Raw genomic sequence first — 22,950 nt, forward strand, 5'->3', positions numbered from 1 at the left:
GAAACCTAAATCTTGAGGTTGCAGTGGATTGCAATTACTTAGATTTTGCTTAAGTATATGCTACAGTACAGGTATGTGATCCGTTATCTGGAAACCCCTTATCCAGATATTGGAATACTTTTTAAATTACAGCTTTGCGAGCTACACGAAGGTGAATAGAAACCTAAATCTTGATGTTGCAGTGGATTGTAATTACTTGTAATTACTTATATTTTGCTAAAATTTTTGCTATAGTACAGGTGTGTCATCCGTTATCTGGAAACTCTTTATCCAGAAAGCTCAGAATTATGGGAAGGCCGTCTCTTACAGACTTCCTTCCATTTTAATCAAACAATTCTAAAATGTTTTTAATTATTATTTTTTTCTGTAATAATAAACCAGTACCCCTGTACTTAAAGCCACCCAATATATCATTAACCCTTATTGGTGTCTAATTAATGGTTAAATTACTTTTTAGCAGACATAAGTTATGGAGATCCATATTATGTAAAGATTCCTTATCCAGAAAAACCCAAGTCCCAAACATTCTGGATAACAGGTCCCATACCTGTACCCCAAAGATCTAGAACATTAACAATTAAAGGACCAGTAATGTCATAAAGTGAAAATAATTTTTTAATTTAATATTTATTTCTGTTGATCCCACACTTGAAAATAACCTATTTCTTGGAAATAAACATCCTTTTAATATGAAAAATGTTATAAAATAATACTATATTTCTGTAAAAAGCTATAAGTGACATATGGCTGTTCATCTTCATGTAAGAACTAAAACTGTTGTATTCTACATAGATTATTTATCTTCTTTATAAACAAGAGTCTTTTGCTCTATTCAACATCAATTGCTCGAATTTATAAGCCCTCCATCCCATAAATGATGCCTATGAGAATGCTAAAGCACCAATGTATTGCCGTAGGACTGTAATTATTATTATTATAAACATTTATTTATATTCTTTAGACCAATATCCATGAGCCTGAATTGTCTACAACCTACTGTACAATGATTTGCTTTTGCCAACCAAAAAGTTCAATGCTGCCAGAAATCTAATTTTAAAAAATTACGGGGTTATAACACTGGACAAATTTGGTCCTAGACAGTAACTTATGGAAAGCAGTCCAATGTTTGCTTTCATTGTTCTTACTGCAGATGGCAGAAAAATGCAAATTATTGATTGGTTGCTATGAGTTACTGCCCAGGAGCAAAGCTGCCCATAGTTTATAAATAAGCTCCTATTTGGTAATTTCAACTGAAATACATTTTAGGAGGGATAACATGAAAAGGAAAAGGGAGAGTAGTGTGTCTGTTTGCAAAACATATGCAATGCCTGGTCTAAACTATTATTACATGTAAAGTTAGTTATAATGTAGCGGTCTTGTGGGTAGTGATTTTAAAGGAAAGAAATATATATATATATTGCTTAAATGTGCTACAAATCACCAAATATTAGTGAAGCAGAGGAACCCAATTTATATTACAAATGGAAAAGGCATTACAATTAGCTACAATTGTACTTATGGGGGATTTAAATTACCCAAAATAGACTGAAGTAATGAGAAAACCAGCACAGAAAGGGGAAGTAATTTTCTGCTCTTTAAGTCCAACAATAGACCAACCAATAAAAGTTTGGACTAAAAATGTGCTTCTCTTAATATTCTGATGACAAGTAAAGTAGAGCAAGTAATTTGGCATCTTGGGAATAATGATCCTACTACTGTCTTTTATGACTAATAGTTTTGAAGGACCAAACTGTTGCTGGGTCTACACAATAACTAAAATATTTATCATGCTTATTTGGATATATTTTGTGCAGGTGAGCCAAAAATATCACATTAATTGTTTTCATTTTGATCTCTTTTAATAAGACCTACCGTTAGTCTAGTTCACCACTAATATTTACCTGAAGTTCACTGGCTAGATTATTGCTGATGTAATCAATATTTATATTTGTGTTCTATTGAAGGGTTTATATATATATTTTATATTATATAAAATATTTAAAACATTATTTAATATATTATGCATTTGTCCTTGAAATTTAAACTGCCTAAAAAACTAAATTTTGATTTTATTGGAATACTCTCTCAATGGATCAGCGATATATGTGGAATATATTATTGTTTTACTATCCTTTCTTGTCTTCTTTTAATATTGTCCTTGATGTAAAATTTGAAAGCAGTAGTTTCCACTCAAAAAATGATTTAGGCAAAATTTCATTGTCAATCAAAATAAATCCAGAATTTAGCCTAATCCGAGCACTTTTGCAAGATTTCATAAGTGTGCAACTGAACTGAATCTGAACTTTTAGGGGCTGGCTTATGAACTCTCAAATTCACATTTTTACAGTAATTTTGTTTTTTTGTAGGAAGAACAAATCTTATTTCGAGATTTATAAAGCGACAAAAAAGATCAAAATTCAAATTTAGTATCTAAAAGCTTGCAGGTTCATGTAGCAGTCAATTGGAATTGCATTTTCAAATTTAAAGCTATTTTTCAATTTGAGTTTTCAAGATTAATTCAAAATTTGGTAGACAATCAAAATTTTAACATTTAGAAATTTTTTAACTTCAACTTCAAAAAACGCAAAATTTTTAAATATACCCCATAAAAGTAAGGTGCCTTTATATAGCATCAACAAAATACACATTGACAAGTTTGCCTTTTTACAGCACTCATAGAAGTTTCCCTAACTAAATACAGCTAAAAGTTTACAATATGATCAAAAAAACACAAGACTATATATATATTTTAAAGGGGACCTGTCACGCAAAAAAAAGTATTCAAATCCTATTTTATCACATTAGTCAAGCAAAATGAACTTTAATTAAACTATATAAATTATTTGAATCTTGCTTTCTTCAGTCTGGGATTTCAAAATTATAGCAAGCAGGCAGCAGCCATTTTGTGCACACTTTTATTAAGGCAAGTCTTGCATCATTTCAGAATCTTGTTTGTGCACAGAATGAGGGATGATGTCCATCCCCATGCCCTGGCTACACAATTAAATGGTAAAGAGAACAGGGGAATATGTGGAGAGCAGTGACATCTAAGAAGTGCTGAATGGAAAGTGAAAGTAATTGTCTGCCCCGCCTCTATGCCCATGGCATAGAGGCGTGGCAGACAATATTTGATTGACAGCTGAGATTTTTAAATGAGCTTACAACTGCTATGAATGCTTTAATAAAAAATAGAAATTGGATTTCATGTTTAATTTGAAAAGGACTTTTATTATACAAATTTGTGTGTCTGGGTGACAGGTCCACTTTAAGAGAAGAAAAAAAATTTCAAAATGAGAAAATATATATTTTCTGGACTTTACAAAATATAAAAGTAGTGATAAGCCTCAGGAGAAAGCAAATACAGTTTTGTTGCCAAGAAGGTATGCTTTCCTGAGATATGTGCTGTGTTTGAGTACATTATAGCAGGTACCAAATAACAGGTGGAATCAGCAATATATTGTAATCGGTGCAAACTTGTAGTGGCACAGCAGACTGAAATAGGGATATTAAAGCTTGATGTTTCACTCTGTAATACAGAATACTAACTATATAAAAAGAAAAGGAAATAGACTCACCAACATGTAGTACACTCAAAGATGCCACCCAAACAACCACAGAGAATTCAAACAGCTTGCTGAAAAGCACAGAGTAATCCCCTCATTGTGCTAAAGGTGGTGACACCTAGTGGTAAAGAAAGAAAGAAAGCTGGTATCTCTGGGTTGGTGAGGCTCTTTTTTTTTACTCTCTGTTATTTTGGTAAAAGACCCAATTGGATATTAAGAAGCACATTTATTTAAGGTCGAATTTTGAATTCATTTGAGTTTTCTTAAACTCTATTAAATTCAACGAAATTCAACTGGGGAGTTATTTATTAATAAAATCAAATATTTAAAACTCGCACAAATTTTACAGACTCGAAAATTTTAATCGAATTCTAATAATATTCGACTAAACTCGATTTGAGTTTTTCTCCGAAAAAAATCTCATTGTCAGAACGGCTACTAACAAATCCCTGGAATCGGTTCCTGGATCTCTCCCATTGACTTATACATGAACTCAGCAGGTTTTAGGTGGCGAATAGTTGTATTCTAATTTTTAAAGGGCCAGAGTTTGATAAATCTCGAAATTTGAATTCAGTTTGGACAATTCGAATTTGAGAGTTTTGACCATAAAAAAAATTGTAAATTCCAATTCTCAATTCGACCCTTAATAAATCTTCCTCTAAAAGTTGACTAATAAGGTAAACCCTATTTAAGTCTGTAACCCTGTCAGTCTACTGTGTGTGTTACTATAAATTAAAATACATATTGTTAATTTATTTTTGGCACTTCCCAACAATTGCTGCATTGCTGTGGATAGACCCTAGAAGGATAAATGTTTATCCACTTATGATTTAAACAATAAACTCAAAGAACTTTCAAATTTCAACTTCCTGCCTTGCCTCAGTAAACCAAACTACCAGTCAACGGATAAGAGACAACTCGTATTTATCCCCTGCAATATAGCCAACCTCCAAAGTACACTGCACTCACAGGGTTTATAAGCCACTTATAGCTGAATTTAAATATTTATTGCATAGTCCAATGTTTCAACTACATCCCCAGTGAAATACAGTGTAAAACTCTCATCCTATAAATCCTAAAAGGAGCGAAACAAATCATTGATCATCATGACCTCATTGTCATCCACCACGAATACATAAATAAAACAACATAAGAACAAAAAAAAACACAAAAATTACAGCATTTGTATAATGTGATACAAATGTGTCTTTTATGATTAACTACAAAATGAATACTGATTAAAACACCTGCATCCAGGCACTATGAATCCTTGATACATAATGGCTGGCTTTTATTGCAGATACCCTAAAATATTTAGCAGGACATGTCATTGCCTGAATAAACTTTGCCTCCAAACAGCCACCACACCTGACCACTAAGTTAGCATCACAATATAGTTATTTAGGCAAAAATGTAATGTATAAAGGCTAGAGTGACTGGATGTGTAACATAATAGCCAGAATACTGCTTTTCGGCTCTAACTCTGAGTAAAGGTGGCCATACACGGATAGATCCGCTCGTTTGGCGATGTCGCCAAACGAGCGGATCTCCCTCCGATATGCCCACCTTGAGGTGGGCAATATCGGGCTGATCCGATCGTGGGCCCTAGGGCCCAACGATCGGATCCTAGCGTTCGCCAAACGGGCGGTCGGATCGCGGGACCGCATCAACGAACAGATGCGGCCGCGATCCGACGGGATTTTTAACCCCATCCGATCGAGATCTGGCCGACTTTCGGCCAGATCTCGATCGGGGAAGCCCGTCGGGGGCCCCCATACACGGGCCAATAAGCTGCCGACTTGGTCTGTCGGCAGCTTTTATCGGCCCGTGTATGGCCACCTTAAGTCCGGACTTGAAGGGAGGCCACATGGGACATCACGGTTCAGTGGGTTTGCAATTGATCCTCAGCATTCAGCTCAGATTCAAAAGCAACATTTATGGCCCATCTGCCCCCCTCAAGTCACTGATTGGTTACTGCTTGGTCACCAGGGTAACCAATCAGTGGAAACCAAGTAGTGTTCTGGCTATTATGTTACACATCCAGTCACTCCAGCCTTTATACATTACGTTTTTGTCTGAACTGAACTGTTCCTTTAACATTTTAAAAGCCCTCACCTATGTGGAAACTCTGCATGCACCATGTTCAGTTACCATTATAAGATATAATAGTAGCACACAACTGCTGTAACTAAAATTGAAATCATATAAGATCTAAGGTTACAGACTGTTGAACTCTACAACAGGCTTTCACTATTCAATTGTTCTGTAATTATTAGACAGACACATTACAAAAGATCACATAACTCAATAATGATACAAGTATAGCTTAAGTATGAACTGACATGGAATTTTAGTTATTGGAGACCACTTGAGGTAAACAGATAACGTTTATTCAACATGAGCTCCATAGATTCTGAGCTAACAAAGAGTGAAAACCCTGAACAAAAGAATCAGAGTTTTATAAACTTGGGAACATATGAAACAAAAAATGTCTCAAGGCCAGAGTAGTAAGGTCCAAGGCTAATTTGAGAATAGAATTCATCCAAGTTGGGGGTGGGGCTCTTGGGATAATCTGTATACACAGAATTTTATTCTCTCAATAGAAATGGTCACTATCACTTCATATATTTCTGCTGAGTTATGAACAAACTTATGGTAGTTCCTGCTCTCTATATTATATTACAAGTTAAAGGGCATGTAAAGGCAAAAAAATAAAATCCCATTTTTTACTTTCTTGAATGAAAAAGAAACCCATCTCCAATATACTTTCATAAAAAAATGTGTGCAGTTTTTATAAGAAACCTGACTGTATGCAGTGAAATTCTCCCTTTATTTACTGCTGTGGATAGGAATTGTCAGACGGTCCCTAACTGCTGAGCAGGGAAACAATCATACTTATGAACAGCAGGGGGAGCCCCCTGCCTTACTTCCCAGCCATGCAGAACTCAAGCAGCTTTGTTTATGATGATCCCTAAGCAGCCCAGACCACACTGAGCATGTGCACAGTCTTGGTCTTGCAAAGATGTTTAACAAAGTTACAAGATGGTGACCCCCTGTGGCCAACTTTGAAAGCATAAATCATTTGTTTGATTAGGCTTGTGGTGCAGGAAGTTCATGTTTATATTTAGTATACAAAATACAGAATTTCTAGCCTTATTTTATTTCAGGCTTTACATGCCTTTTATTTCAAAGGTGAATCCCCCCTTTAATGTTGGGAAAGTTCTTTTTTGTGTTCCCTCTCTCATAACAATCTTAGCAGTACAATTATTTTACAAAAAAAAGATGAAATGCTCTTTCACTGAAACCTCAGTCACTTTGCCAAGGAAAAAACATCTATAGTCCTTCATATTTTTCACCAAATATTATTTGTCACGGCCCTTACTCTAAATTATGGTCCTAAAAGCAAGGCCAGTTTTGAAAAGTGCCAATTCTTGTGAAAACTGAAGATAGTTACTAAAAAACATTTGCACTTGTGTCTTGCGATGGGCAAATCTAAATGACATCTTAATTACTCTGGTTAAAGACGCTATTCTTTCCCATAATATGTTCTGGAATATAAAATGCATCATATTGCATATTAATTAACTCTCTTAAATGGCAACTTGCCATGTAAGAAAATTAATTAATATGCAAGATGATCTCTAGGCCATTAGAAATGAGACAAAATATGGGCCCTTATTTGCATATTTCATGCAACTTGATGTTTATTTCATAGGTAGTATCGTTATTTTGTTGCTCTATCGTGTGTTAACAAGACCCTAGTTTTCTCCCCACCTGCACTAATGCAAATCACTGATGGGAAGACAAACTCTGCACAAAGTAGCTATGTGAGGCATGTTTTATCGCCCCAAGTTAGCTCAGATTTACCCATGATGCAATACCTCTTGATATTTTAATTTTACAGCTTTACAGAATTCCATAGCAGGAAAATGTAAAAACTGTTAAATTGACCTAAAACACAATGGAAGGACTTAAATGTGGCTAAACCTATTGAATCTTCATTGGCAAAGCACACTAGTTATTGCAGACCCTGTAGCTGGTTTAAGAGCAATAACAAATTCTGTAGTCGATTGCAATTAGACTAATACATTTTAACCCCACTATAGACATGTAAAACAGAACCTACAGATCATTTTCCTATATGCTTGTGAAAAAAACAGGGCTCACACAATGGAAACATTTATTTTAACAGCCTTTGAAGAAACAGTATTAATTAATATAAAACATTCACAATGGCAAAAATACAATTTCCCATCATTTCAGGACTGACCCTGAAAGCTAGCGGTACAAGAATGGTACAATAGGGATGCCAGATCATCGTCTTGAAATCAACATCCGGCCTATTTAGACATAATTTTACTAATTACTGTATGTTCTCCATACCTATACATTCTTAAGGCTGCATATTTTACATTTTGGTCGAAAATAGTGGAAAACTGAAAAATCTATCATCTTTCTACAGATGTAGATGCAGCAGTTATAAAAACAATAGAAGATATTGGTAATATACTACATTTTTTTTGTTTTCATCAACCAATAACTGCACTCGCAGGTCTTTCTCATGGCGAAAAAACAAAGAAGGTATTTTGAACCAGCACCCAGGCATATCCTGCATTAGTCATTAGAACACACACATTTATACTGTATATACAAGTATGGGACCTGTTATCCAGAATGCTGGAGATCTGGGGTCTTCCGGATAATGGATCTTTTCATAATGTGGATCTTCATACCTTACTATAAAATAACTTAAACATTAAATAAACCCAAGAGGCTGGTTTGGCCTCTAATAAGGATTGATTATATCTTAGTTTAGATCAAGTACAATGAACTTGAAAAATTAATTTGTTTATAGATTTAGTGTTCCTTTAAAGATCAAATCAAAATTCACTACAATAATTATAAAGCCCTTCACTTTATAGACCACTGCACAATACAACAATACAGGTATAGCGCCTATTATCCATAATGCTTGAGAACTGGCTATGGACTTTTTCTGGAATTTGGATTAATTTTGGATTTAAGTTTACTACAAATCATTTAAATAGTAAATAAACACAAAAGTACCTTATTTTTAAAACTTAGAATCATTCACTTAAAATGGAATCTATGGTAGATGGCCTTTCTGTTATTTGGATAATGGGTTTCCTGATAACAAATTCCACACCTGCAGTAACCTACAATAGTAACAAACATCACATGTATAACTAAGGAACAAAAAATAGCAACTCACAATCACACAATTCTAGCACTCAATATAAATTCCATCAGTTTTTTCATTAAATCTAATTACATCATTTGAAAATTCTTCTTTATTATTCGTGTTGAATCTTACGCAAGAAATGTTGAAGAAAGTTTCTCGACTTGAATTGAACTGTGAAAGTATGCAGGGAAAAATTTCCTGCCATTGTGTAAGGTTCTCCTAGACTTTAATGGTAAAACAATATGAGAATCCTCAAGTAAGCTAAATGACAAAAAGATTTCCATTTAACAAACTATTATTCCCATCAGTTTGAATGCACCTTTAAATGGCTTGAGCTTATTATATTATTATTTTTGTAAAAAATGCAGACAAACCAAAAAAAATTAAATTATATTTGTCAATATGCACAAAAGCAAACCTTTTAACGTGTCAATGTGTGTAATTTATTCCAACAAAGCAGATTTTGTTAACAATAGGAGATTTCCTTGAAATTCTCAATCTTTTTATTCCGAGGTACTTTAGTGATACACAAAACAGAATCATACCTGGTAATAAGGACTGCGTTGTCATGGTGAGCAATGCCATTTTCTGGAATGGTATTTCCATCACTTTGGTGGGATAGAATGGACTTCTGCCACTTACAGAAGCTGTCAAGAGACTTGTCCGCATGGTGGTTTATCTCCAAGTTTGGCTGCAACACAACACGCATACCAGGAATGTTCAAAACAAATTGCTAAAGTCAATTTTGAAATTTGAATTTTGAAGACTAAAATAGGACTAGAATTAGAAACAGTGGTTTCTAAGAACAATCTCTTCTTGCCAATATTAATCTTAATAAAATCTGACCCAGAGTTCAGCCAATGTATTATTGAACAAGCTAATTTTGTCTTGATAATGGAATAATGATTATAAATTTGTTTAATATAAACTACAAAGAGAAACTGCAATAAATCTGTAAATAGTCAAACTTTTGAAATTTTCTGATAGAAGCATGCCAAGCTTTGGTCCATTAAAATTCTTCTAGGATATTAAACTTCTGGAACTTTATAATGTGTCATTCTCTATGTTAATATGAAACATACCCTTCATACAACCACTAGAAGAAAACTTCTAAATTCCTTTTTTTACATGTCCCAAGTTGTAGAATAAAACTATGCCATTGTTTTGGAAAATGGATCTCTTATAAAGATATGTTACTTTTACGCCATCTCATTGGTAAGAATTGGTGAAAAATAATTGTATTTCTAAAGCTCGGCTGTAGTCTTTATGTGCAAATGTCATGTATTGCAGGTATGGGGATCAGTTATCTGTTATACAGAAAGCTCATAATTACTGGAAAGTCAATTTTTTTAAAGATATTATTTCCTTTTTTCTATAAAAATAAAATAGTACCTTGTACTTGATCCTGACTAAGGTATAATTATAATAATTATAATAAGGTATAATAAGCTATTATTATGCAATTTTTAATAGTGCATGATAGTTTTAAAATTAAACAGTTTACTTTACGATTTTGAGCATCAGTGTTGCCAACTTCTCTGGAAATCAAATGCTAGCCTTCCTTTCTCTGTTATCTGTCATTCACATTAAACATAAAAGCATCAAGTATTATTTAACCTGCTAAGCTGGTACAATACCACTCAGGTTGCAACCCTCGGACCTCTGCATGTCTCCTCTAGTGGGAATAATGATATCTCATGCTTAAATATTCAATTTATCTTACTGCAGTCCTTAAGCAGAAACAGAGAAATTTGACAGTAGTTGCTAAGGTTTGTGCACAGCTTATAAGGCAACCCACATTTTTCAGCCATAATACAAACAGTTAGCATTCAATGCACAAGCTCCAATTATGCATTTTCAATCATCATTTACAGCTGGTTTGAAAGAAAAAGTTCTGACCTGGTCTTCGGTGAGGACAATTAAACGAGTCACTATGATATTCACAACGTTTCCTAGGCTGGAATCACGGTAAAGTTTGGCAACCTGACCTCCAGAAAAGAAGAAAAGACATAAAGTCAGACAATGAATTTAACTGAATTTATTAAAGTTATGTTCCATTCTTTCATCATCTCCTTCAGTTGAAACACCCAGCAGGAGATATAATGTCAAAGACCTACGGCTAGGGCCAGTAAAGGCCCAAATTAGCCAATTTATTTGTGTGAAACAATTCATCTTCTCCAAAGCTGTTGGACTAGACATTTAACAGTTTATGGTTTTCTAGGGAAAAAATAATTAATGTTCTGAAAAAAGTCATCAAGACAGTAGTCTCTACAATTGCACATATAAAATATACTACAAATAGGGTCAGTGACTCATTCTTAAAGGAGAATAATAAAAACCCCTACCCCCCCTACCCTACATAGACCCCCCTTCCTGCATCCACTCAGCCTAGGTGGTACCTTTGATAAATGCCCCTAACTCTTTACTTACCCCTCGGTGCAGATTAAGGGCATCGGAGTTCACAAGTGCCATCTTCTTCTCTTCGGTAATCTTCGGGAAGAGAGTGGCATGTCGGCGCATGTGCAGTTAGAGCAATCTTCTGTTTCGCGACAACTGCGCATGCCCCGAAAGTTACAGAAATTGCCGAAGTGCCGGAAGAAGATCCGAAAAGAAGACGATGGTGCATGTGAACTCCGATGTCCTGAATCTGCACTGAGGGGCAAGCAAAGAGGTAGGGGCATTTACCAAAGGTACCACTTAGGCTGGAGGGTAGCAGGGAGGGGGGTCTATGTAGGGGTTTTTATTAGCAAGGATTTTGTTCTCCTTAAACCATGGATTGTAGAATTACAACCCATAACACAAATAACAAAGAAAGAAGATACTTTTTACCAGTTAAATGAGGAGATAATGGTGCAAAGTCACATTCCAGATTTTCTAAAACCATATTTTTGTTAAGGTTTTTCTTACTTTATATTTTATTTTGTAGCTTACCATATTGAGGCTAATAAAAAGTGCCACAGAAAAAACGCCCTAAATCTTTCTGTGAGACACTGCCCTTACACTACAAAATTCAAGTATTAATGCCATCTAGGCCCTTTTCTCTAGTATTTTACAGAAAATTTTACACTGTAAGGGCCCAAAACAATCACATTATATGAAAGTAGAAAAATTTATATTGGAAAAAGAAATACAGCAAAAGTGAGCTATTCAGTGTACTTTCATTTTATTTACAGGGTATTTGGTAAAAAAAAATGGAATACAATCCAACATCAAAAGCATGTATAATATATTTTTGAGGAAAGCAGATCTTATTTTACTTTGCTAAAAGTTTAATTCCATCCCTTCTTGACAAATACTAAAGGAATAAATCTACGATCTTTACAGTTGGTTTAAATTGACAGAATGATGTTTGATAATAGACAGATAAAAAAGAATGCCTTGAATAAATTGGCAGAATATCTTGGTAAGGGATCAAACTTACAATATTCATCACGCTCAATATATAGTGTTCAATGTCTTTGCGGCCATGGTATCCAACCATCATTTTGTCAGCCACTACCAGGGTCTCAACAAAACGCTCAATGCTGACCGATCTCCTCTGCCGCCGAGGACCATCTGTATCATTATCTGATGGCACAGATGGAGTAGAAAATTTATAATTATACCACCAGGGTTTGCGGTTTCCAGTAAAGTCTATGGGAAAAAGCAAAGTTTCTGTAAAAAATCACTTAATAACATGCACATTATCTAACATGTGTATGTATTACAATATTATGGCAATTCCATATCATTCAAATATCCTCAAACAAACAAAAAATAGGATTTAAAAGCCGAATTCCCTGGCCCCGTACATTTTCAAAAAGACGGATTTACTACAGTTTGAGATCTAAAATCCCTATATGTAAAATTACTACAAAAACATTGGGACAGGTATTAGCACAGACAAAAACCCTATTTTGTATGTCTGATGCAATTTCGATAACACCAGCTACACTTCCACTACAATATTATTATTATTATTATTATTATTATTAACATGTCTTTATATAGTGCCAACATATTTCGTAGCATTGTAAATATACTTATGTTTTAAATATTTCCCAATACTCCTAAATTTTTTTATATTTTTATATTTAATTGGGTATTAAAGAGGAGATAAGGAGAACTCTAAGAAAAAAGTCTATAATCGCTCCGAAAACACCAGAGAGAACTGTACACAAGCAAGCAAATATTCTGTAGTATATAAAAAAATAAAGTAATATGAAGACAATGAGTTGAATTAAAGATTCCAATTTGTTGCTTAAATCAACACAACCATTAATGAAATCACCAACAATTTACTCGTTATCATGTTGCAAAATGTGAATACGAATTATGCAGTATGGGTAATTAAATACACTGGCCGATATGTTATGTATAACTTTTTTTTAAACAGTTTAAAATAATCATTTACATAACATTAGAGAACAAGATGAAAGTGTTTCCTAAGTGCAAAACCTATAGAAAACAAAGTGCAAATTTTGAGGGACTAGTATAACACAAATATTTGCAATGAAAACAAAGGGTAGAGGAAATGTGGCTGGCACAAATTTAATAAACAGTTACCAACTATGCAGACACAAGAAATTTCAAGCATACAGACACTGATCTTTTCTGCATCTATGGATAACAGCAAATGGATTTCACTATAAAAAGAACTGTTGGGACACATTTCAGAAAACTAGGGTAGCTATGCGTGGAATAGAAACTCTAGACGCATCTTACCTTTCACACCACAATGAGGTTGGTTGCTTGAATGATGATGATTTATAGCAGACTTTCTGTATATAACATGAGGGTGGCCCATTTCATGGCTATAGTGCTTGGAATTTTCTGTGACATTCTCTAAAGGCTCAATAAAATACTCTTCGTCTTCTGTAGCAATAATTCCATGCTTAGGGAAGAAAGAATAAAGAACAATTTAGGCAACCCAATAATGTAGGTATTTCTGCAGAACTTCCTTCGAAAAACTGGTTTCATCACGTGTAACAATTCAAGCACATTGTCAACTTTTCTATCAAAAATGGATTTAAAGGGCACCAATCATGACCAAAATCATTTACTAAGTAAATACACTATGTGAAAGTTCAAGAAATCTGATTTTTAAAACAGTTAGAATTGCTTGTATAATGTAAATGATCAGCTCACTATACCTTCTGCAAGATCTCCCCTATCTCCACTGCAGTTCTAGCTGAGGCAGCCATCTTGGATTTCACTGGCTCCTCCTACCTATATCTTCCCAGCCAACTGTAGCTCTGAAATCTCGCACATGCTCCGTTCAAATTCCTTGCTTGCTGATCAACCCTTCTAAGCTATTTTCAAATCATCCAAACCTGTGTGTTAGCTGCTGTACAGTAGTGCTGCCACCTGCTGGAAGTTAGCAGGTGGCAGCACTTCTAGTGGATACTTCTAGTGAAGGAGTTTACTAAAACAAGGCATTCTGGGTAGAATACTCAAAGCAGTGTTACAATCTGAGCATGCTCCTGAAATTTGCATATTAGAGTCTCTGTTAGAGTCTCAATATGGCCTCCCTCAGTGAAAGAACCCATTTGACAAAGTAAGGGATTTTTTTAAAACCTGCAGTTTTTTCAAAAAACTATATATGTAGTTTGATTAAACGTGTTTAGCTTGTACTGGTCAGATTGTCAATATGTGTTTGATTTTGGCTGTGATAGGTGCCCTTTAAAGTGAAATCACCTGGGGTAATTTATTTTGCATCCCCTTTAGTCACAGAACCATTGTAGAGTCACAAAGAGCCGTGAGACCACATCTTTCTGACACAGGGGTATATTGCACCTAGCAGTTATGAAACGTTTGAGCACCTAATCAAGGTCTGTGTGACTCTCCGTCCTCTATGTTCAATTAGTTGTACATAGGAGAGGTTTTCAGTGAACATTTGATGAACCTAGGAGTCCTTGTATGGGAATCAGCGCTGTGAGTGGTATTGTTTAAGTACAAGACACAGTTGGCATTGCAGAAGCAACGGAAACCATTACAAAAATAAAAAAATTTTGGTTAGGACTGGGTAAAAATACAGTGTGCAAAATAAAAACGGCTTATTATAAAAATAATATCAATATGGTAAGCAAAACATTTATAATTTATAAAGGCTGGAGTAAAAAGGATGATCCTTAGCATGCAGCAAAATGTATTTTGGATGATAGTGTCCCAAAAGAAATTAAAGAAAGCTCTAGCTTACAAAGATAAAGAGAAATGGCACACGTATCAGTTTGTCATCCACAGGAGCAAATCCTGCCATCCAGATCAATTAGATCAGTCATATGTACTTTACATGAGGCAATCTTAGTTAATCACGAGAAAACATGCAAGGCGGTATTGCTCCCAAATACTCAGGGCTAGCACAGATGTCCCTGCAATTGTCCAACAAATGTCCATGTGTGCCATTGCCCAACTCACTATTAAAAATAATTTTGTGTTGCAGAATTGCTCAGATTATTGGGCAAGAACAAATGTAAACTTGTGTAATCATTATCTGATTTAAAGCCTCAAAAACCTTAAGGCACATACGGGGAATTTATGTAATGCAAAGAGCATTGAATACCAGCACCTTAGCTTTGAAAACTTGTGGATAGCCAGACTAGGCTACTGTTAAAACAACGAGGTCAAGCAGATGCACCAGACCAAAACCTGTTCCAAACAAGGTGGGGAAAACCCCACACCTTACGTACCTAGTGACCTTCTCCTGGTGCCCAGTGATAGAGGAGTCGGCCACCTCACTTACAGGATACAAAGAAATTCACTGGCACACAGGAAGTGCTTTAGCAGGGCAAGCCCTTGCAGTTTTTTAATGCAATGTGCAATGTTTCGGGGACACTCCCCTTTGTCAAGCATGCTTGACAAAGTGGAGTGTCCCCGAAACGTTGCACATTTCTACATGCGGTTGGAGTATCAGAAAAGCTTACAAAGATTTTTTAACAAACATCAAATTCCTATGCTTCAAATCCAAGCAACACATTAAGACATCCTGGTACAAATACATTAAGAAGTTCACTAGTCAAGCAATGTTGTGTGGTCTACAAAACAGTATTGAATAATCAACGTCTCAGCAAGTCAATGACCCAAAATAGGAAGATTAACTCCTTAGGGCACGACTAGGCTTTATCGCTTAACCTAAAGTAAAAGAAATACTCCTTTGATGATAGCAAACTGAATATTCTGGACCTAAAAGAAAAATGGAATGGAAAAATGAAATTCATCAAGTACAACTGCTTTAGAATTATCAATAATAGTTACTGTATGCACTGGATGAAAGAATATCTTCAAAGGCATTAGAAAAACTGCTATTTTAATTATCCCACTGCAAAGTAACAAACTTGTTGTGTGTCTTAAATACATTTGAACAAAATGAACAGGCAAAGGTTACAAATAATAATAATTTTAAATGTGACCATTAACATTAATCTTCATTGCTTTTTTCTTCCAATAAAAACTAGAGGTTTTTTTGTTATAATTTGGATATTTTCTCTGAAATTTCCCATTTTATCGGTTTTAAAGTAAAACACAATTATAAAAGAAAGAATCTGTCTGCAAATGCGGCATATATATATATATATATATATATATATATATATATATCGAAAATACAAGATTCCTCTGCACTCAACCCATTATCAATATATTTAAGACAGCGACATTTTGTGCATACTGCTACTAAAAAATGCCTTACCCTTTAAACAACACAGGGATTGTTTGTCCATATATTAAAAAAATATTAAAAATATATTTAAGCTGGCCAACTACGTCAAAGTCATCCCATATCTGGCCAGTCCTATGCTCAATTTTCATCTGATTCATTAAGAATTCTATGGTTTAATTATACATTTTATAAAAGGGACGAATACGTTTTACCTGCAACTTACTAGCTGCTTTCAAAGAAAAACTCCCAAACTTGGCTGCCCTTTTATTAGACACCAGTGGGATCACCTGACTATAGTTGGAGGGGGTGGGAGCTACAACAATATATCTATATATATATATATATATATATATATATATATATATATATATATATATATATATATATATATATATATCTATATATCTATATATCTATATATCTATATATCTATATATCTATATATCTATATATCTATATATCTATATATATATATATATATATATATATACACACAGTATATATCTATCTATATCTATCTATCTATATATCTATATATATATCTATATATATATATATATATATATATATATATATATATATATATATATATATCTTACTGTACCAACTGAGATGTTTAGCAGACCTTAAGCAATAATGATCCATACTTTCAATGTTATCCACAGATGCTCTCTATCGTCTTGTTAAGACAGTTAAGCCATATTTTAAGTGTCAGTGACACTGCACATGCTTAGTGCTATCTGGTTTGGAGTTACAAATCTAAGTTTATGGCTTGCTGGAAATGATCAGAACAAAAAGTAAGTTCACATTCACACAAAGGTGATAATATAGAGAAAATTATTAAACAAATCTAAAAAAAAAGTAGAATGCTATTCTATTCCACTTAGTCTACTAATTTACTTTGTAAATGAGGTACTGTATATTTTATGACTTGGATCCCAACCACAAGTAAGTGACAGTCCAGGGTATGTACTGTACCACTGAAAATAGGAAGATATAGTAAGGTTCTTTAGAAGCTACTAAATTGTGTTGTGGGACCTCAAGATCCAGAGACCACTTGAGAAGAAAAGTTAGAGTTTATTTGACACAAGCTCAGTGGATTCTGAACTCACAGTCAGAACCCTGAACAAAAAAAATCACAGAGATTTTATAAACTTGGGAACCTATGACATAAGAACTGTCATAAAAGGGTGTTACCTTTGCGAAAGCATTGAGATATCGCTTCACAGCACAGAAAAACAAAGAACTGTTTAAATAAACAATGGGATGGTTCTTCCTCTGGGTCAAGGTGATATGACCAAGCTAGCTTGAGAACAGAATCAGGGGGCAGAACCGGGCCAGGCTCCCTAGGCAACTGGACACACTACAGAGAGCAGCATCAGGAGGAGGAAAGCGGGCAGCAACCGAACAAGAATGCACTGGGATAACAGCAGAGACGTTAGTATATAATATTTCAGACACTATGCTGACTCCCATACAGTTGAATGTTCTCCAAAAGGGCCTATCCTTTAGCCCCACAAGTGTATGTGACACATTTGCTTTGGACATTGATTTACACAGGTTTTACCGTAATTTGAGGTTGAAACGGCATTTTGGTAAAACACCCACAGTAACAGGTGTAACTTATAGTAATGGGGGCTTGGGACATTCCCAATTGTCACTTAAGAAGGTTAATTTACGTAACAAAAGTAACTTTGTGCCCCCCACTACAGATGATGTAGTTGAAGCATACATAAAATTGGTGAACAAGGATGTAGAGGAGTTAAAGCAAAAAATAAAACATAATCCAATGATGGGGACCAAATCAAATTTGTCACATAAGGAAAAGAATTGTTTACATGCATTAATACAGAATGACAATCTTGTGTTTAAACCTGCAGACAAGGTGGCCATGAATAAACAATACTACATAAAGGAAATAGAATCCCAACTATCGGATTCTAGGGTCTACAAAAAAATTAATCCAGACCCTCTAATATCTATACAACAGTGTATCATGAATGTGGTGTTCCAAGCTGGAGAGGAAGGATTAATAGATAATGATCGGAAATCCTTTCTTATCAAAGAGAATCCAATTCCGCCGGTGTTTTAGACCTTACCAAAAATACATAAGAATCTGCAGCAACCACCAGGGCGCCAATTGTAGCAGATACAGAGTCAGTGTTGTCTCCATAAGTGATTTATTTAGACAAGTTACTACAACCTCTGGCCCAGAGCACGAAATCGTATGTTAAGGTTACAACGCATTTACTATTATTACTTGAGGAAGTCACACTACCAGAACATGAAGTGCTCTTAGTGAGCTTTGATGTGGCGATTCTGTACAAATCAATAACTCATGAAGCAGTAGATTTTCATTTGAACAACGCAGATTATTCTATGGAACAAAAAAACATTTTTGCTCTCATTGCTAGAGATAGTATTACATCAAAACTATTTTTTGTTTGGTGACACTTTTTATATACAACAGCAATGGGCAGTAATGTGGCCCCTACCTATGCTAACCTCTAAATGTCCTTTAAGGAAGACACCATAATAGACATGAATAGTCTATTCAAAACACACTGTTTACTGTACTTACGCTATATAGACGACCTGTTACAAACTTGGGATGGTACACAGGTGCAACAATTTCATCAATTTCTAAATCAGATAGACTAGGATACATTGACGTTTACAGTAGTCTCTGATAGACTCACACTAAGATTTTTGGATGTACAGATTACAAGAGAAGGGAGTAAATTTAAGATAACCCGTTACAGGAAGAGCACAGACAGGAATAATCTCCTACATTTTGAAAGTTTCCATCCTGAACCTCTGAAACGCTCACTTCCAGTATCACAGTTTGCAAAGGGTCAAGCGTATTACCAGTGATCCCCTTGAAAGGGACAGAGAAATGCAGCTCATGTCAGAACACTTTATTCAAAGAGGCTATGGCAGAGACACACTACAGGATGGCTTACAGAAAGTACAACACAAAACTAGAGAGACTTTACTGAAAGGGGAACCCAAAGAAAAACAGAACAACAACAGAATGGTTTTTGTAAGCAATTTTAATACAGCCAGTAGACAAGTAGGGAATATAATACGTAAACATTGGCCCTTGTTACAGTCCTGCTTACCAGATGTTCCCAGTTTCAATCCGCACCAATGATGGCCTACAAAAGGGCAAAAAAATCTCTAAGACAAATTAACAAAAGCGGATGTTGGGAGTAACAAAATGCATAAAACTCATTTTTTTAAATGTGGGACATTTCCATGCCTGCATTGTATCCAATGCAATTCGGTGACCAAAGGGGATTCCTTCTTTCATCAGCATTCAGGTAGAAGATACAATATAAGACAGTACTACACCTGTGACTTCACATAATCTATTTACTCAAATGCCTGTGTGGGCTATTGTATGTAGGAGAAACATCACAAAAGATAAAGGACAGGATCTCTAAAAACTAATCAACCATACATAAGGTATTGACAACATTACCAGTACCAGCACATTTTCAGCAGGCAAAACATTCCATCAGCCAGCTTAAATTTCAGGTAATAGACTCCGTTGAGCCACTTAGAAAAGGGGGAGATAGATTGATGCAGTTGCATAAATTAGAGATGCAGTGGATTCACAGATTAGATACTTACCTTGCCCCTGTCCCCGCCCTCACCTTACACTTTTAAACACAGTGGAGTGGAGTGTGTCACTATAGGCTTGATAAAGGGCCCTGTTAGGCCCTTAACGTTGCCTGTCTACTTTGTATGAGCCAATAAATTGCACAACTAAAGGATTGATTCATTTATCAGTGTGCAGCAGCGACAAATCGCTTCTTCTTCGGGGGCTAATCTCCCCAAACCGCCTTCCCACCGACTAGAATGTAAATCGCCGTCGGGATGGCACTCAGATCGCTTCGGCTTTCTAAAGTTTCCTCGTGATGCAACTTCAGAAAAGGAAGCATTCCAAGTGCCATCCGCCGGCGATTTACATTCTAGCCGACGGGAAGGCGGTTCGGGGAGATTAGTCGCCTGAAGAAGAAGAAGTCATTTGTCACTGGGAAACTAATCTCCCGAAATAGCAGCGTGTGTGTCTGCCCTAACTCTTTGTTAACCTTTGTTCTCCTTTAAATGTTGATTTTAGAAGATGAATAAGTGACACAGGAATCACCATAATTTATCAGGGTTTTTTTAGACTGGAATTACCATTTTGGCAATAAAGAATTTCATTTGTAATCAAAAGTTTAAAGATTTTTAAAACAAACACTAGTTAACCAAATTATAATTTTTTTTTTCTCTATATAATCATGTTTTCCTAAGAGATGGATTCCTAAAAGGAAAATATAAGAGTACCTGTAATACATTCCAGCACAGTTAGTTAGAAATTACAGTAAATAAAGAAAGGATTAGGGTTATAGATTCTTAGGTCTCTTTGACTTTAATCTGAATGTCCAGCAATATACACAATATGAAAATATATATATATATATATATATATATATATATATATATATATATATATATATATATATATATGATTAAGAGTGAAATTAACTTCACATCGCTGCTTAATAATCCTCCTCTCATCAAAAGATTAGTAGACTAAAAGGGACATTATTATTCACCATTTATCTACAGTCTATTTTAAAGGCTAGTATCATCAGAAAGTAACTTACGGTCTGCACAGCAAATAACATATAAAATGACACTGGTCATATGAGAACTATAGTATACTCTGTAAAAATTAACTTATTCCTTCTTCAAATTCAAATTTCCTTTATTTCCTGACATACCCTTTAAAATGAAAACTAAAAGGCCTCCTCCACAACCAGCCCCTTAGGGTAGTGCCAGATGATGCAGAATCACTTCTCTGCTGCTTGATGTGCCTGGATATATTGCCTAGGCTTGGGTGCAGTTAGATGCGACGGATTTCAGAGAAAAATGCAAAACCACACATTTCTGAGCCAAAATCCGTTGCACCTGTTTGCATCCGAGTGAGGCAATGTATTCAGGTGCAGGCACATTGAGCAGCAGAGAAGCAGTGGAGGAGCGCATCCATATCTGCCACTAGCCTTAGTGTTATAATAAAGAATGAACCTATGAGGTTAAAAAAAAAATACTGTAACATAGAAAGGGAACTACCCAGGATTCTGGGGTGAGCAGAAGGAAAATAATATATTTTTATCTGAAATAAATTCCAGCACAGATAGTTCGAAATTACATTAAATAAAGTAAGGATTAGGGTTATACATGTTTAGGTGCATTTGACCTAAATCTATTTGTCTTGCTGGAGCATCAATCTTATAGTATTGGATTAAAGAGTGAAATTAAAGAGATACTGACATCAGAAAATAAACTTTTTTATTATCTATCATAACACTGTCTTTGAGTTCTATTTATATTTTTGCCATAAAAGTATTTTGCATTACCTTTCTTACTACCCTGTTCCTCTATGAGGGGGCTGCCATATTTGTGCAGCAGAAGTCTGTTAGAAACTCTTAACTGACAGGTTAAGAAGGGACAGTCAGGTTGGCAAAACAGTCAGGTTTAGGAACTTCAAGTGACAATTAAAAAAGGAGGAAATATATAAGTTCAGGACCATTTAAGTTTTCAGAAATTTAAAGTAAGGCACTCTGCATTACTTTTGAAGCAACCACAAAAGTTCTTAAGGCAATCTGAAGGTTTGTGAAGAGGTGCATGGAAAGAGCCACCAGATGTTTTAGAACTAAATTTAGTTTCCAAGGTAGAACTATGTTGTCTAGAGTCTTAGTGACAAAAGGCTTTGTGAAATCATCTTACCAGCCTGTCAGTGGCTTGGTCTTTATTCAGCAAAGAAACAAGTGGCACTCCAGAAAGAAGTCTATATTTAAATCATCAACATCAAATCATCAACAGTTAGCATTGGACAATTAGGCTTGATGGTCAAGCATTTACGGTTTCTGCAGCCCAGTAATAGCCATGAAATGCCTCTGCAACTCCTGAGATCATTATCTCAGGAGATCAGAATAACATATATTGATGAGATAAATATAACAATCATAATAAATGTACATTTAGGGGGTTATTTACTAAAACTCGACTGTCTCAAAAAAATTTGACCAAACTCTCAAACCCGAATCCTCTTAATTTACCAATAACAACAAAAAGTTGCGAAAAAAATCGCACAACTTGACGATGAGTTTTCCGCTTTTCCGCTCAAATTGTTCAACTTTTTCGAATTGTGGCACAACAAGCTTGAATTTGTCGAGTTTTTGAAAGAAAACTAGTGTCAAACACCCGAAAATCTTGAAGGCAAAAAACCACCTTCAAATGGTTAAAGGGACCTCTGATACTGACTTTTACATGAATTCTATCCATGATCCAAAGTGAAAAGACAATTGCTAGGGAAATTAAAATGAGTTGAGCCTTCTGCAATAAATTAAAGGAAGAAAGAAGGAAAATATAACAGCTATTTTTGTAGCAAATTTTGAAAACTTTGCAAAATTTCAAGTGATTTCCATAAAAGCCATTTTTACAGGGTAAAGAAATAAAAATGTTATTCTACTAATTTGTAAGTACAACTTCAC

General features: G+C 35.0%; 1 protein-coding gene across 2 annotated transcripts in view; it reads right to left on the reverse strand.

Annotated features, from left to right (window-relative positions):
• Nucleotides 1-22,950, reverse strand: part of adamts6.S (ADAM metallopeptidase with thrombospondin type 1 motif 6 S homeolog) — a 169,695-nt gene that overhangs the window by 122,893 nt on the left and 23,852 nt on the right. For both annotated transcript variants that reach the window (XM_041580554.1, XM_018241541.2), the window contains exons 4-7: nucleotides 13,471-13,639; nucleotides 12,188-12,399; nucleotides 10,666-10,749; nucleotides 9,312-9,457 (exon numbers count right to left, since the gene is read on the reverse strand). In XM_041580554.1, coding sequence (XP_041436488.1) covers nucleotides 9,312-9,457; nucleotides 10,666-10,749; nucleotides 12,188-12,399; nucleotides 13,471-13,639 — 611 coding nt within the window. The remainder of the gene's footprint in view (nucleotides 1-9,311; nucleotides 9,458-10,665; nucleotides 10,750-12,187; nucleotides 12,400-13,470; nucleotides 13,640-22,950) is intronic.

The sequence above is a fragment of the Xenopus laevis genome, chromosome 1S, assembly GCF_017654675.1.
Source record: "Xenopus laevis strain J_2021 chromosome 1S, Xenopus_laevis_v10.1, whole genome shotgun sequence".
NCBI lineage: Eukaryota > Metazoa > Chordata > Amphibia > Anura > Pipidae > Xenopus > Xenopus laevis.